The 16,046-nt window shown below is 39.3% G+C and overlaps 1 protein-coding gene across 8 annotated transcripts in view; it reads right to left on the reverse strand.

The window, feature by feature from the left end:
• cacna2d1 (calcium voltage-gated channel auxiliary subunit alpha2delta 1) overlaps positions 1–16,046 on the reverse strand; it is a 692,512-nt gene that overhangs the window by 17,383 nt on the left and 659,083 nt on the right. For all 8 annotated transcript variants that reach the window (XM_087999530.1, XM_043713764.2, XM_043713767.2 and 5 more), the window contains 8 exons: positions 15,948–15,986; positions 15,206–15,277; positions 12,395–12,547; positions 8,898–8,950; positions 5,982–6,037; positions 4,262–4,391; positions 2,375–2,487; positions 118–200 (listed from right to left, as the gene is read on the reverse strand). In XM_087999530.1, coding sequence (XP_087855656.1) covers positions 118–200; positions 2,375–2,487; positions 4,262–4,391; positions 5,982–6,037; positions 8,898–8,950; positions 12,395–12,547; positions 15,206–15,277; positions 15,948–15,986 — 699 coding nt within the window. The remainder of the gene's footprint in view (positions 1–117; positions 201–2,374; positions 2,488–4,261; positions 4,392–5,981; positions 6,038–8,897; positions 8,951–12,394; positions 12,548–15,205; positions 15,278–15,947; positions 15,987–16,046) is intronic.

The following is a 16,046-nucleotide window of genomic DNA, read 5'->3' on the forward strand; positions in this document are numbered from 1 at the left end:
CTGTACAAAGGTGTTAAAGGGACCTTGTTTTTGTGACACTACACATTACAAATACATATTCCGATATACTTATTTGCAGTTTGCTTTTCTTCCTGAATCCAAACCTTGCATACTTACACGCTCGTCAGAATCAAAGCATACATCAGGACCTTTTCTGTGCCTGGGGTTCTGAGCCAAAAGACAGGGATCAGGTCCATCAGCTGCAAGGTTTTAGTTAAGGAGACAGGTACTACAACAGAAAACAGAATTCATTTCATAAACATTCACTCTTAACACTTCACTATATTATTCTGCAACTATACACCATTTTGTCAACTGGGAATAAATTCAGCCAGTACTTTTGCATACATATTCACATTTAAATTCAAGCAGTGAAGGTTTATACAGTCTAGAGTTAAAGGGAAATAGGTCAAGGCAGTTGGGATGCCTGTAGTTCCCAGAGAGATTTTCTGGTTGGTCCTGTCAAGACAAATGCATTCAGGAATGATTAAATCTGACTTACGACTTTTTATGTAGCCTGGGGCTGCTTGCAGTCTCCTGCCATATTGCTAACCATCAACCGTGTGCAACATATTGTAATTGAAGTTCAGGAGATTGGGAATAAAAGTTGATTTATTGGAATGTGTCAAGAATCGAGAATATGGCCAACGGGCCAGGTTTAAGGATTTTACAGAAGCATATGACCAAAAGCAAAATCGAATTTGGAGTTTAATAACAGCGATAAATCAGCCAGCTAGGACATTAAAATCTTAGGAGACAAAAACAGAGCTGCTTAAGAGAATGAATGGGTCAAACTAATTTGAGGGGATTTGTTTTAAACTGCAGTGGCCATGCTGTCAAAATGAAACAAACCTTCAGATGTTATCTAGGACTTCACCATATGTGAAGGAGTTAGCTGCTTGAATAGGAGAGCCTTATTGCCCAGCACCTAAATCCTCAGAGGGCAGTTGAGAGTGAACCATATTGCTGTGGGTCTAGAGTCACATGCGGGCCAGTCCAGGGAAGAATGGCTGATTTTCTTCCCTAAAGGACACTAGTAAACCAGATGGGCTTTTCCTAACCATTGTCAGTGGTCACCATTAAATGCTTAATTCCAGATTTTTAGTGAATTCAAATTCGACCATCTGACCACTGTGGGATTTGAAGCTGGGATTAATCTCTGCTAGTCTCGGGGCAATTCTAGTAGGTCATTGCCTCCATGCCATTTTGGGGCTAAAGTTATGTAAATAACCATTGCAGCACTTTACTCTTATCAGTTTCACTCAAAATAGGGGGAAATTAATCAAAATCTTCTTGCATAACCTCAGTGTAGACTCTCAGATGAACCCTAGTTCCACCTTATGGCACACTCCACCTAACCATATATTAGGTCACTCTGAGGTTTGGAGATGTGGGAGTTTCTGCTGAAGAGAACTGCAGCATCCTGTGCTTTAAGCCAATAATGCACACTGAGATACCAGGTTGGAGTATCTCAGGCCATTGGCATGTCCACATACACTATTGCCAAAGCCTGCTTACTCCTTCTCTTCAACTTTTGGTGTACTCTATCAGTCCTTTACTTAGATCTATATATAGTAGGTTCTCTGCTCCAGCAATCTAAATATAGTGTCAAAGACCTTCCTCTTCAATTGCCCATTCTGGATGGATCTCTTCTCTCTCTAGTGTCAGAGTTATGTGATCAAGTACATTATTGTGATATCCATGAATCCATTTAAACCACAGGAATCTCCACCCTATCTTATGTCACTCGCTCTGTTTGAGATGAATGGGTCTCTGAACAAGACACTGATTACTTTTCTTGTGATCAATCATATGGCCTAGCTATCCAGGTCCTAGTTTAAATTGTGACTCATTAAAGCAATGGTGGGGCTGCAGAATTTAGGCATCCATCTTCTGTACATACACTACTAAAAAATTTGGTTAGTTCTATTTATTCCCTGGTTACATATCCCAATTGTCTTTGTAAAAATAGCCAATTAAAAGGGCTTCCACTGACCACTCTGAGCCTGTGTCTCATGGCAGGGGCACAAAATACCAGTTTGTGCTTTCTCGAGGTATTAAGGTAGATTTCTAGTTAACTGATGGAATTTCCAGTTAAGTGGTCCTGCACCATGTTAATTGTCCTTTCAGAGTATGTTTCAACCTGTTACATCCCAACTTCAAGTCAAAAATACCAAGAAAAATTTCAATCATTAGTGACGAACAATATTTCTTTCATTACTGTGCAATGCTTCCCATCCAAGTTCCAGTTCAGACCTGACTCCCATCAATGATAACTTATTCTTCTAACCACATTAGTGTCTGATTTGCAACTACTGTTCCTAATGAAACCTCTGTGTTTGAAGAAGATTCAACATTGACAAGTAAAGGATACATTTTTGTTCTGCTTGCATTAGGGGCTTTGAGTCACATGACTGACATGTGGGCTTACTCTCCACCAGTATAAATACCAGGTTTGTCTTGGACAGCTTCTCCGCATGGTAAAGCCTGAAGCAAAATTATATTCAAATTATTATTTGTCAGTGTGAATACAAAAGGAATAAGTTTTAATCAATACCGTTACAAAAAAGGCAAGAGGAACAAAGGTACAGCTTTTGCAGATTAAATAATTAAAAATCTTAATTAAAACATTCAATTAAAATTTTAATTCTGTTAATTTAATGCAGCTATTTTAGTAACTCTTGGAAAAATGCAGTTATTTTAGTAACTCTAATTTTTTTAGTAGATTTGAAAGGTGAAATTGGTCTTCATCAGTAGCAAGACATGGACTCAGCAACTTGTTCAACATCAAAAGCAATTCCTTTTCCACAGGCTTCAAGGGATGACGTAAAATAGGTGGTTCACTATGAGACCACTTCATGCTAATAGCAAAGACTAATTTTACCTTTTTATTTTTAACAGTAACAAAACTCTGCCAGGTACTTTTTACACAAGTTCATTTCCTTTTTACATATTCTGCAATTGAATTCGACAGATTAGCACAGATCAGCAATGTGACATTATCAGTGAGGCACTATTTTTCATGAAATATGTCCTGCAAATTTTCTCTCCAAATTATTAAATGCTGCAACACATCAATACTACTTTTGTTGAATTGACTTTTCTCTTTGTTGTATCACAATAGTAAAAAATGAATAAATATCTTCCAAGCAACAAATAGAATACTAAAATTCCATTCACCAGGCACCGTCATCATGGCAGCACCTTCAGTCAGAGTAAGACAGAGATGACACGAATCATGTGTCAAGTGATGTGCAGAAACCAATGTCTAATTGAGAACCTAAACCCACTATTTTCATTGACTATGGTTCTTTTCAGGAAGTCTTAGAGATGTACAGCATGGAAACAGACCCTTCGGTCCAACCCGTCCATGCCGACCAGCTATCCCAACCCAATCTAGTCCCACCTGCCAGCACCCGGCCCATATCCTCCAAACCCTTCCTATTCATATATCCATCCAAATGCCTCTTAACTGTTGCAATACCAGAAATGTATTCTTATGACTTGTACATTGTGACCCACTTCTCTATTTTGCTATTTATGGCAGAGACTCAGCATTCAGGAATTCACTTCAAAAACACTTCTGCATCCTCTTGTCACACCTTCAAAAACATCCTCAGCAACTTGTTTTTTTTTTGCATATCTAAGCCTTCCTGCTCAGTGGCAAATTATTACTTTCAAAGCTCCTTTGTGTGTGTTATTATTATGTGGTAGTTGTGATGTAAATTGCCATTTACTTAGTTTCCTTTCCTTTTACTTATTATTTTTTAAGCCCAAGGAGAATTGTGCATTATGACTATATGCACTTTACAATAGCAGTAAGAATTTTCTTTATATTAACAATTTTAGCACATAAAAATCTTCAAAGTGTTTTATAGAGGTGGAATCAGATAAAACAGACAGCAAGACAAAATAGGTAATTTTAGGAAAGGTGAACATAAAGGGATTTATCTGATCACAAGTTGATTGCTGTGCTTCACACATTACAATAATGACTAGACTTTATAAGTACTGCATCATCTATTAAGGGATTTGAAGTGTCCATAGAATATGAAATTTCTCTGTGCATGAAAGTTCTTTCTTTCGTGAAATGTTTCTGCTGAGTAGATTCCTTTTCATGATACTTATTGGAAGTGCAGGCTGCAGGCTAGTCAAAATGTGTTTGTGTCTTCAAACACCAAACAGCAAACAGCCTGAAAAGCACAGATTAAAATCTCAACTCAGTGATCCCAATAGTGCTAGAGTTTCGCTGCAGTCCTACCTTGAGCAGTTACCACAATCCACAAGCCCATAGAAGGATGATTCATTGTCATAAAAGTAATACTGAGTCTGTTCGGTGATACAGCTGGACTTTGATAAAGGTTCAGAAAAATCTTCAGTATCTGCATCAACTGCAAATCAAAAGTGAAATACAAATGAATATGGAGCTGAAACATTATCCCTTACAAACTCAGTCTATCTGACTTGCTGATGGTATACTATTAATGTAATTTCTGGTTAAGATTATTACTCTTGTAAAATGAATCCTTTTAGTACTATATTCACTTTGTAAGTCTATCAACATGAATATATATGCATTATATGTCACAAGGAATTAAGGGCTACGGGGAGAATGCGGGTAAGTGGAGTTGAAATGCCTATCAGCCATGATTGAATGGTGGAGTGGACGCGATGGGCTGAATGGCCTTACTTCCGCTCCAATGTCTTATGGTCTTATTAATGTCTGAAATTAAGATCATCGAGATCCTTGATAAAATTGGGTAGAGTTACCAGAAGAGGCTGAGCAAGGCACAGCTTTTTGCTCTGGAAAAGTATACAGTTGGCATCTTTACAAGGTGAGAACTCAGTCTACGTGGATCAGCTCCTGGAGTTTATCATAATTAGGACCAAGGGAAAATGTGTAGTGGTTGACATTACAAAAACATAGATCAAGGTTGAATGCTAGGAAGTACAATCTACTTACAATGAGATTGATCTCATGGGTAAAATGCTGACATACACAGTGAGCATGGATTTATGACAAAGATTGAAAAGGGAGATGAATGTGTCCTTGATAGTGGCAATTATACCCATCTATGAGAAAGGCAGCAGGGTTTTTAAGGGCTTAGTTAAGCTGCTCCTGTAGTCCTATGAAACCTGCTTGCTACTTGTGGGTGTCAGACAGAAATTTCCAGAATCGTGCTAAATCTTCCTCAGGTTCTTTTTTGCACAACTCAGGAAATAGCACAGCTGCACAGTCGCGGGGGGAGGGGCAGCAGGGAGACTATGGATGTTTAACCCTGTCAAGATGGGGCAAATTCAACAGACCATCTAATCTTTTCAGATTTTCATTTGCATGTTTAATAAATCAGTGCCATAATGTTTTGCTGGGGCCACAGGCACTCCCGAAGCAGTTTTCTCATCATGTTTCACTTTCAGTCAGCTCCAGCAGTGACACATCAGTTGACGCTGAATGTCCAGACTAAATTAAAACTACTCATCTCAGCCACTAAAAACGTGGGTGAGCATTTTCCTTTGGAGTTTACCTAGGGACATTGCTGCAACCCAGGAGAACAATCATAGTGATATTAAAACAAATTGTATTTATTTTCAAATTATTGAACATTTTGGATGATGGTATAAATATATTGGCAATGGCTCTTTGACTGGATCAAGAATAATTCAGCTCATTAACTCAAGACGACAAATCCTGTTGAGGATGAATGTGTCAGGTAATTGCCAACTTGGAGAGTTAGGGCTGGGTTGGTGGAGGTCTGAGACCTTGTATTGAAACCTCCAGCAATACAACCAGCTACAGCTGGCAAGCTAATCTGCACACTAGCCTGATCAACATACACTGGGATTCTGTCGGTGTGGTAATTCAAACTAATTGTATGAATGGATCATGATTCAATTCGCTTCTGATGGTTTTTCATTTACAATAGAATCAACATAAATAAACATCACAGATGCCAGCTTCCACCAAAGAAATTTTCAGGTACCTGCTTCAAGTAAGTGTGGGAAGGTAAGGCTGAGGAACAGCTGCTGCAGTAAGGACCTGGACATCAATGAAGAGATAAAAAGTAAATGTTTGAATAATGAGGCCAAGAGCTGTAGGGGTAAATATTCACCTTCACTGCTTGACAAATCACATGCTCCTTTCAGATCTACAACATGCTCACAATTGTAAAGGGTCTGAAATTCATGGCCAGGCAGTGAAAATAAATATCCAACCCTTTTTGTTATAAGTTGAATGCAGAACTTAAGACACATTGAAAAATTCAGCATTTCTCAAGTAAAGAATACCTATAAGAAATAACATTTGAAAAAGTGACTAAAGGCGGCAAATTAAATCATTTACTATACAATTACATGTGGTTAAATGTAAATTCCATTCTGAAATATTATTTCTATGACTCCTGCCAATTATTTAGATCTTTTCAGTTACTGTGATATGGTTTGCAAAGATTCAATATTTATGTTAAGTAGGAAGCATATTTTCAAAACTTATTATACAAAGTTCATTCCTATTGGATATCGTCATTAATTAAACAAGACATCAGTTTGGGAAGCTTTAATATCAGAACGGCCTTACGGCCCAAGCTATAAACAACATCACTCCACCTTCATGTCCTCATTAGCTGGCGGCAGGTTTGCGATGCAGAGAATGAGTTCAATTCCTGTACCAGCTGATGTCACCATCAATGTCTTGCCTTCTCCCCTTGCCTGAGGCATGATGACCTTAGTTTAAAGCACCACCCATCATCTCTCTCTCTTTAATGAGAGAGCAGCCCTATGATCCTCTGGGACAAGGTGACTTTACCTTTACCTTACAATGACCTGCCTCTCCAGAGAATACAGTACTCACCGGTATCACACTAACAAGATAGTTATGGTTTAGGAATATAATTTAGCATGTCATTAGAATTTAGAATTTGAATGTCATCTGCTAATTGCTCTCAATTCCATTATTCAATAAGGATTGCTTTCCTCCATAAGCATTGTCTGCTGCTGACTGCAGATTTGATAATGGATAAAGGAAGCTGGCAGATGGGAAACTAAAGCTCTGTTGCACCCACATCTCCCACTTCTCTAGGAAACAAGCTCCACCCACACTCGGGCATGTGTGCATAAAGCAAGTGTAAATGGATCAAACTACAATCTAGACTGTGTATTGTACTCTTCAAATACTAGACACAAGACCTACTCTGAGGTTCGAATGGATGAAAATCTGTCAAGGAGAACTCACTTATCCTCTTGACAGTTACTTGTTCAGTTTCCAGTTAGTTTTACATGCAGTTGGCTGTTCCTTATTTGCATTCATTCGGGAGTTGGGTATCTCAGGCTAATTCAGCACTTTTTGCCCATTCAGAATTGCCCTTTAGAAGGTGGTAACAAGCAGACTTCTTGAACTGCTGCAATATTTGGGAGACCCATAGCGCTGAAAGGAAAAGCACTGGATTTTGATCCAGTGACAATTAAAGAACAGCTTACAGCTGGTGCTGTTCATATGCACTTGGTGCCCTTATCCTTTCAGGTGCTAGAGGTAAAGAGTTTGAAAGGTACTGTGGTAGAGGGGAGCTGTGGTGAGTTATTGCAGTCCATCTTGTAGGTGGTGTACAATGCAGCCACTGTTTATCGGTGGTGAGGGAAGTGAATGCTGAAGGTGGCAGTTTGAGTACCAACCAAGCAGGACTTTTTTTTTTCTGGACTGTGTCGAGCATCTGAGTGTTGTTGAAAGTACCCGCATCCAGGCAAGTACAGAGTAATTCATCACTGTCCTGACTTGTGCCTTGTAGATAGTGGACAGGCTTTGGGAACACAGCAGGTAAGTTCTCACTGCAAATTCCTATCCTTTCACCTGCTCATGTAACCATAGAGTAAGTATGGTTGGTCCAGTTTAGTTGCTTATCTATGTACGCCCCAGGTTGTTGAGAGTGAGGCTTTCAGCGATGTTAATGCCATTTACTGTCATGGGGTGATGATGAGCTTCTCCCTTATCAGAGATGGTCATTGTCTGGCAATTGTGTAGCACAAGGTGACTTGGTGCTTTTAAGCACAAGCTTGAAAGATGTCCAGATACAGCAGGACCTGGACGTGAACTGTTTCTGTATCTAAGGAATCACAAATGGTGAAGAACATAGTGCTATCATCAGACATCTCGGTTTTGACCTCAGGTCTCTATCCTGAGGCACTCCTGCAGAGATGCCCTTTGACAGAGAAGAATGACCTCCAACACCAACAATCAGATAACTGTTTGCCCGATATGACTCCACCTGATGAAGAAATTTCCCCAGTTCTCAATGACTCCAATTTTGCTGGGTTTCTTGTTCCACGCTCGGTCAAATGCTGCCTTGCTGTAAAGGGCAGCCACTCTCACCTCAGCTCTGATGTTCAAATAATCAAGAGCAGGCTGAAAGGACAGTCTCCTGGTTTTTGTGGAATTTGGAAAGCCCTGTTAAGAGAGGTGCTCACTCTCGTCCACAAACCCTGACTGAATGAATGAGGAAGCAGCACAGAAAGTAAGCCGCACTAAATGTGCAAAGGTAAACCAAGCAATAAAAGGATCAAACAAAAACAAAGTGACAAATTCGGAATGGTTCTAAGCCTATCTGCTATAATATTGCGACATTCTCAAAATTAACATTGAGTTATTGGGCTACCATTTGCTCCCTTCCCAAGCATGTGCAGGTGGAGGCTGCAGGGGCTATAAGATAGTTAAAGCATAACAAACAAAGTTTAGTCAGTTTTGTCCTTATTCTTTTTGTCAAACTGCCTAACCAAAATTTAAAGCCTTACAAATTTAATGCAGTCTAATATTGCCTTGTTGATATGTTTGATTCCCTGCTGCCATCAAAATTTGTGTATTTTTGTCACTTGTTCAATTAAGTGAATATAACAAAGCAATTTTCACTTACCATGCTGCACTTGATGCCCACCAACCTATATTCAAAATATCGACTATGCTGGGCTAAAAATGATTTAAGAAACATCATTGTTAATTCAGTATTCAATAAACAGCATCCAACCCATCATGATTGTAAATGTTCCATCTTAATGTGACATCATTCAAGAATAAATCAATCAAATTGACAACAATTTTCCAACGTAGAGCAAGATTTCTGAAATGAATGGACAGAGTAGCTGGAAACATGCTTTTCAAAGAGGATTAGTGAATTAATGATGGGTCTGGATTAATAAAAATAAAAAATGCTGGATCCACTCAGCAGATCAGGCAGCATCTATGGAGAGAGTGACGTAGAGTTAAATGTTATGAGTCTTTGATCTTTCATCAGATTCATAGGATCATGACTTTAAGCAAATGGTATCATTCTTCCTGGCACATAAATCCTTTGTATTTTGCAGAATTATGCTTCTTAGTATTTGTACATTATTACTACTCAATCTGTAATGTTCATGTATGAACAAAAAAAATTGAAACCAATTTAAGCTTTCCTACTTTTAAAAGAAAACTTGACAAATATATTCACATCCAAAGATTGGTGTATTTTTAGTAGATGTTTTGATATTAATTATAAGGAGTAACCACAGCATTCATAAAACACTGTAATCCCTCAAATTACCTTGGAATGGAATAAAATAGAACTCTCCAGTTATGGCTGAACATTTGTTCATTCAAACCTGGCGCCTTCTCTCCATGCATCCATATGTTGGGAGGCTGGAGGCTGAAACAATGATTTATGAACACTGGGCTTACTCATCAAGCCAACTGCTTTGACCTATCTGAGGGAAGCAGACAGAGGCAAACACTTGATAATCATTGGAGACAGCCCCACGTATGATGGGAGGAAGGTTCATCATAAAGAAGTGAAGATGATTATAAGGCCTAAGACATATATTTCCCTGAGAAAACTTACAGAATTCCCTAGACTTAGTTGCAGTTTCCATAGTTTGGAAGATAGCAATTTAAAAAAAAAAACACTTTTCGGGAAAGGAAACAGAAAACAAGCCACATAACCTGACATTAGAATTAAATTCCTACAGTGTGGAAACAGGCCATTAGGCCCAACAAGTCCACAGCAACCCTCCCAGACCCATTGCCCTACCATTCTACATTTACCCCGATTAATGCACCTAACCTACATATCCTTAAAGTAAAATTTAACATGGCCAATTTACCCAACCTGCACATTTTTGGACTGTGGGAGGAAACCCACACAGACACGGGGAGAATGTGCAAACTCTGCACAGTCACCCAGGGTTGGAATTGAACCCAGGTCACTGGTTCTGTGAAGCAGCAGTGATAACCATTGAGCCACATCATTGATTGAAAAAAATACTAGAATCTGTCAACAGGACACCAATTTGTTTGGACCAACACAGATTTCTTAAAGGAAAACCATCTATTGAAAAAAGCTGTTTGAACTTTTGAATAGGCTGTTTAAGAAGAAATTTGCATACGTATTGAATTTGGATTTTAAAAAAGCATCTGATAGGGTGCTGAAGAAGAGATTATTGCAAAAAATTAGGAATAATGAGATGGCAGATAATATGTTAACATGAAGTGAGAATTGGTGACAGGACAGAAAATGAAGAGTTGAAACAAATGGGTCTGATTAAGCTTTGCATAAAAAAAAAAGAGGATCTGGTCCAAAAGTGAAAAAAGTCTTACTGCAATTATATAGAGCTTTGATCAGACTGCACATGGAGTACCGGGTGAAATTAGTTACCTTACCTAAGGAAGGATGTACAGTACAACTTCGATTATCCCAACATCAGTTATCCAAATTTCGGATTATCTGAACAAGATCTCAAGGTCCCATAAAAACCGCACTAGGCAATTCAGCATTCCGTTACATGTTAAACGGCATTATGGCGTGCATTGCCAGATAACCGAGAAATGTTTGGATAACTGGCACCCATAAATTGCTGCTTGGTTACGATCAGATTGATTATCCGAACGATCAATTATCCAAACAAAATGCTCCCGTCTTGTTCGGATAATCGAGGTTCTACTGTACCTGCCCTAGGAGGGGGTACAGTGAAAATTCATTGGACTGATGTTGGGATGAGGGGATTGTTCTATGAGAGGTGATTGAGCACACTAAATCTCTATTCTTTGAGGTTTAGAGAATGAGTGGTGCATTCAATGAAACACTTAAAGTTAACTCATTGGGATTACCAGGATAGATGCTGGGAAGATATTTCCCTTCATGGTGAAGTCTGGAACTTGGAATTACAGTATTAGTCATGGTAAGAGACAACCATTCAGAATTGAGGTGAGGAAAAAATTCTGCTCGAGAAAGGTGGTTGGTCATTGGAATTCTCAATGTAGAGGGCTAAAAATGTTCACTCATCAAATAAATTTAAATCAGAAAACAATTGACCTTTAGATTCTAAGAACATCAAAGGATATGCAAATAGCTGAAATAGTAGATTAACCATAACCTTACTGAATGAGAAACGTGCTTCCACATTTGATACTTTTATGATCTGCACAGTGATGTCCCGTGACTTCACAGAATCCCTCCAGTTGGGGAGGCAGGCCATTCAGCCCATTGAGGCTACACTGACCCACCACAGAGCATCCCATAGACTCACACCTCCTACCTTATCCCTAACACCCCTGTACTGCCTGTGGCTAATCCCCCTAGCCTGCACATCCCTGGAAACTACAGGCAATTTAGCACAGTCAATCCACCCTAACCTGCACATCTTTGGACTGTGGGAGAAAACTGGAGCACCAGGAGGCGTGGTGGAGAACATACAAACTCCACACAGTTGTCCAAGGTTGGAATCAAAAGCTGGATCCCTGGTCCTATGATGCAGCAGTGCTAACTACTGAGCCACCATGCCACCCAATTAAACAACTGACCTCTGACAATTACAATCACTTTCCTTTGCCACAAGTATAAATTCCGCTGACAGGCCTGAAGAGCATCTTGTCTTCCATCTTCACAAATGAACCCCACAAATGAACCCCTTTCACTTCAATTTAATGCAGTCTCCTTGGCGCTACACTTAAGTGCTGTTTTAGTGTAAAACAAAATCACTCCCCGCTTCGCTCAGCTCTGGCGTCAGAACTTGTGAATCTCAGAGCTGGGACTGATGGAGATTGGTAAGCTCCTGACAGCAAGCAGCAGTGCACCATGCAGAGGTCCACTATTACATTCTAATTGGACACATTGCGCTGACTGATGAATTGTAAGGAAATCAGTACTCATAAAATATGTCTCATTACAATGTCAATAAAAAATGAGTTCCTTAAATAAAATACAAATTTGGATATAACCTTTTAAGTAACAGCTTACAAATTACATAAAACATGTCAGTCTGTGACTTCATTGATATGAAATTAAATCAATTTGAGTTTCTCATTCTCTGACTGTAGGCAGCCATTACAGTGGAATTGAGGCTCCATTACATTCAGTATCAATAACTTTAATTTACTTACAACAAAGACTGAGCGAAGCCCAGCTGCTGCTTTTGTCTCTGTTTCTGGATCACACACAGACTGAAAATCATAGGACTTGTTAAAGGCATACAGCGATGTGTTCAGAAGGCGTCTCATCAGGCTTGGATCAATCTCACCGAAGAACTTGCCAATCTGAAACAGCAATGGGAATTGTTAAAACTGTTCGAACTACAACTTAGACAAGAGCTTTAAACTGACCGCTGGGAATTTACTTTTTTGGAAATATATTGGAAGATACTTGGAAATTCCTGACAAACTAGAAAGTTCTGATGACTGATCACGAGAAATCTCAAGGAAATTCCTGATAGTCAACTCAGACGCCAATTATTTTGCACAAATGCTCAACGCAATTGCATACATACACAATAATAAAAGATGTTGTAAATGTTAGATATTGGCTTCCAAAGAAACTTTGCAACAAGATAAATAACTTCGTAGCTTGGCTTCTTTGTTTGTGCACAAAATAACGATTGTTCCTCTTCAAGGTAGCCCAAGGGTCAATCCTACCTTCAAGCAAATTCTTCAGAGAGTCAACTTAATTAATCCATGTTTTAACCATGGATAGGTTTTGTACAAGTGGACAGTAAGTTGAATTTGAAAGTCGCCTGCAGTGACTGATATGAGGCTGAGGTTATTTGATGTAACAGGCAGGAAGTTGGAAGCTTGCAGCTGATTAAAACTAACATGGCTGTTCGCTGCGGACCGAGCACAGGCAGCCTGATCAAGGTCAAGGGTGAATCACCTTGTTCCTGAGGAAGGAGTCTTATTGTGACTTGTGAGGCCTCGATCTCTTGAACCTCCCATCAAGTGCTCAGTGGCCTTCACCTGTTAGAAAACCGTGGTGCCTTCCTATGTATGGTTCAGTTAAAATGGTGCAATTGGGATTTAAGATAAATAAAGAAGGGCCCTGTTGACTCTGAGTAGATATCCTTGATGCCTTTGCTCAACAGTTCATTAAAACATCTAGACTGAGAGATCCTGGCAGGATAAAGTTACCAAGTTACATTAACAGTTCACTCATCCAAGTTTCAACCAAGCAGCTTGAGTCAAATTCCTGTTACGAATTTACAACCTCAATTTAATTTTGAGCTTCCACAATGGAGCTGAGTGGAGAATGGTCAAAGCAGAAGTCCTTTATAGAACTGATGTAGGCCAATCAGAAAATGTGACAGCCGGTTCCCTTTGTGCCTCCTTTCTTGGACCAGAGAGAGTATGAATATTGTTCATAACTTGCCAAAAAAAAAAGACCGGCTGTAGTTCCTACTGGGGACTACAACCATGCCCTTTTCTGCTCCAAACTCTGTTCCTCAGCCACTGAGCACAGCACTTTTCAATGGCAGCTGCCTGAAGCTGCAACAAGCTGTTCATATTTGACCCCAAGTTGAACTTCTGACACGTATCCATACTGCCACTAAGACTTCCTATTTCTTCCTCCATAACATCACCCTGCTCTGATCCTGCCTCTGCTGATCCACGGCTGAAACCAATCACCCCTTTCCTACGCAAGACTGCTCTATTTGTGGGCGGCACGGTGGCACAGTGGTTAGCACTGCTGCCTCACAGCGCCTGAGACCCGGGTTCAATTCCCGCCTCAGGCGACTGACTGTGTGGAGTTTGCACGTTCTCCCTGTGCCTGCGTGGGTTTCCTCCGGATGCTCTGGTTTCCTCCCACAGGTTAGGTGAATTGGCCATGCTAAATTGCCCGTAGTGTTAGGTAAGGGGTAAATGTAGGGGTATGGGTGGGTTGCGCTTCGGCGGGTCGGTGTGGACTTGTTGGGCCGAAGGGCCTGTTTCCACACTGTAATCTAATCTATTCTAATGTTTTCCCAACAGACCGCCTGTCTACTATGCTCCATAATATTGAGGTCATCTAAACTTTGCTGTTGTAATTCACCCTGTATTTTCCTATCACCACTATGCTTTCTGATCTATATTGGCACCAGTTAGCCAATCCCTGGGCTTTAAATCTGCATCCTCATTTTCAAAACACTCCATGATCGCGATCCTCCTGAACTCCTTCGGTCCTACAATACATAGAAACCACTGAACCCGTCTAATACTGGTCTCTTGGCATTGCTGCTTTAATTACTCTGCCATTGGTGGGCCTGCCTACCATTTCCAAGACTCTCACAAATTCCCACTTTGGAATTTGCCCCCTAAACTGCTTCATCTTAGTCTCGTCCTTTGAGACGCTTCTTAAAACAATGTATTTGACTAATCTTGTAGCTATCTGCCCTGATATTTCAGTGGATCACTATCAATCTTTCATGTGATAACATTCTTTATGGATTAGCCTGGAATTATGTTAAAGGTGCTATATGAATAGAAATTGTTGTCATTAACAGTATTCAATACTGTTGTCAGCTATTTCATTGGACTGAGACAATGTTACACATCTATCCTATGAGTCTCAGAACTATTCTTACTATCGTTAGAGAGATATATTAATTTCCCACACTAATCATGCTTGTTGCTTCCTATAATGTTAAAAGGAATCGCTGTTAAAATAAGTGTCAATTGGTGTTGAAGACAATTTTATGCTGTGGTCAATGATCAATGATGAATTCAAACCCAGATCCTAGAGGTGAAATACAATATGTCATCTATTCTTCCCTCATCTTATGATTACTGCCAACAGGGACCTGAACAACATCAGCATTATTACTTCAGAAAACATTTCTATAAATGTGTGCTGAAGGAAAACATGATCATCACCCTTAATATAACGTAAGCATGTTTTAACTCAAAGTATTAAGATCATTCAAGGCAGAAGGGTTTAATTGCATTTACCTTTCCAATATATTCATCCTGGTTTGACATAAGCAGGAACCCACCATCATCCAATATAACACAGTCAAAATGCTGCAGAGAAAACACCAGCAAGAATGATTGATTTTAACTATAAAGAAAAGCAATTGTTTAGGCTCAGGTACACTTTTTAAAGACCTTCTTTATATTCTTTAGGTACAGTTCACCCGTTTACTGCACAACAGTTTAGTCAATAGTTTACATGAAATTTGTGCTGTGTATTGGCATTCAGTAAATTGAGATTGTCCAAATAATTCTATTTGGCACTGATCTTGTGCATATTTTATACATTATCTATTTCAGTAGAGATTTTAATTCAAATGTGAATCTTTTCTCTCTTGTTTGTGATTATAATTAATTGATAAATTCTATTACAACATTTCGCTTACCCAACTTAATCTGCTGAAATACAGAACAATTGAACTAAAAATAACCCCAAATAAACCTTGAAGTTATGAATTCATATTCAAAATGCTTGAACCAAAATGCTTTCTGATGAGCTGGCAGGAATATTAATAAATATCCTGGGTTTAATCCATGAGGCTTAGTACATTCAATTTACACTTGCTGGTTTTTGAATCAGGCCAAAGTGGCTTCAGGATTAACTCAAAGCTCTCTTTGGCACAGCTCCTGGGAGTGTTAAATCCTCCACTCTCATATAAAGAAATATAAAATATATGTGTCTTCTTTAGATCTAACAGCATGCAGGTGTGCAAAGTCTTACCTTGCTATTCTTTGTGCAGTCACAGATTTCACCATAACACTATAACAAAAGCAATCATTAATACATACAAACAATCTTTGCAATTTACATTTCAGACAT

Source organism: Chiloscyllium plagiosum, unplaced genomic scaffold (assembly GCF_037043375.1).
Source record: "Chiloscyllium plagiosum isolate Xiang-an unplaced genomic scaffold, Cpla_swu_hap1 HiC_scaffold_23, whole genome shotgun sequence".
In the NCBI taxonomy this organism is placed as follows: Eukaryota; Metazoa; Chordata; class Chondrichthyes; order Orectolobiformes; family Hemiscylliidae; genus Chiloscyllium; species Chiloscyllium plagiosum.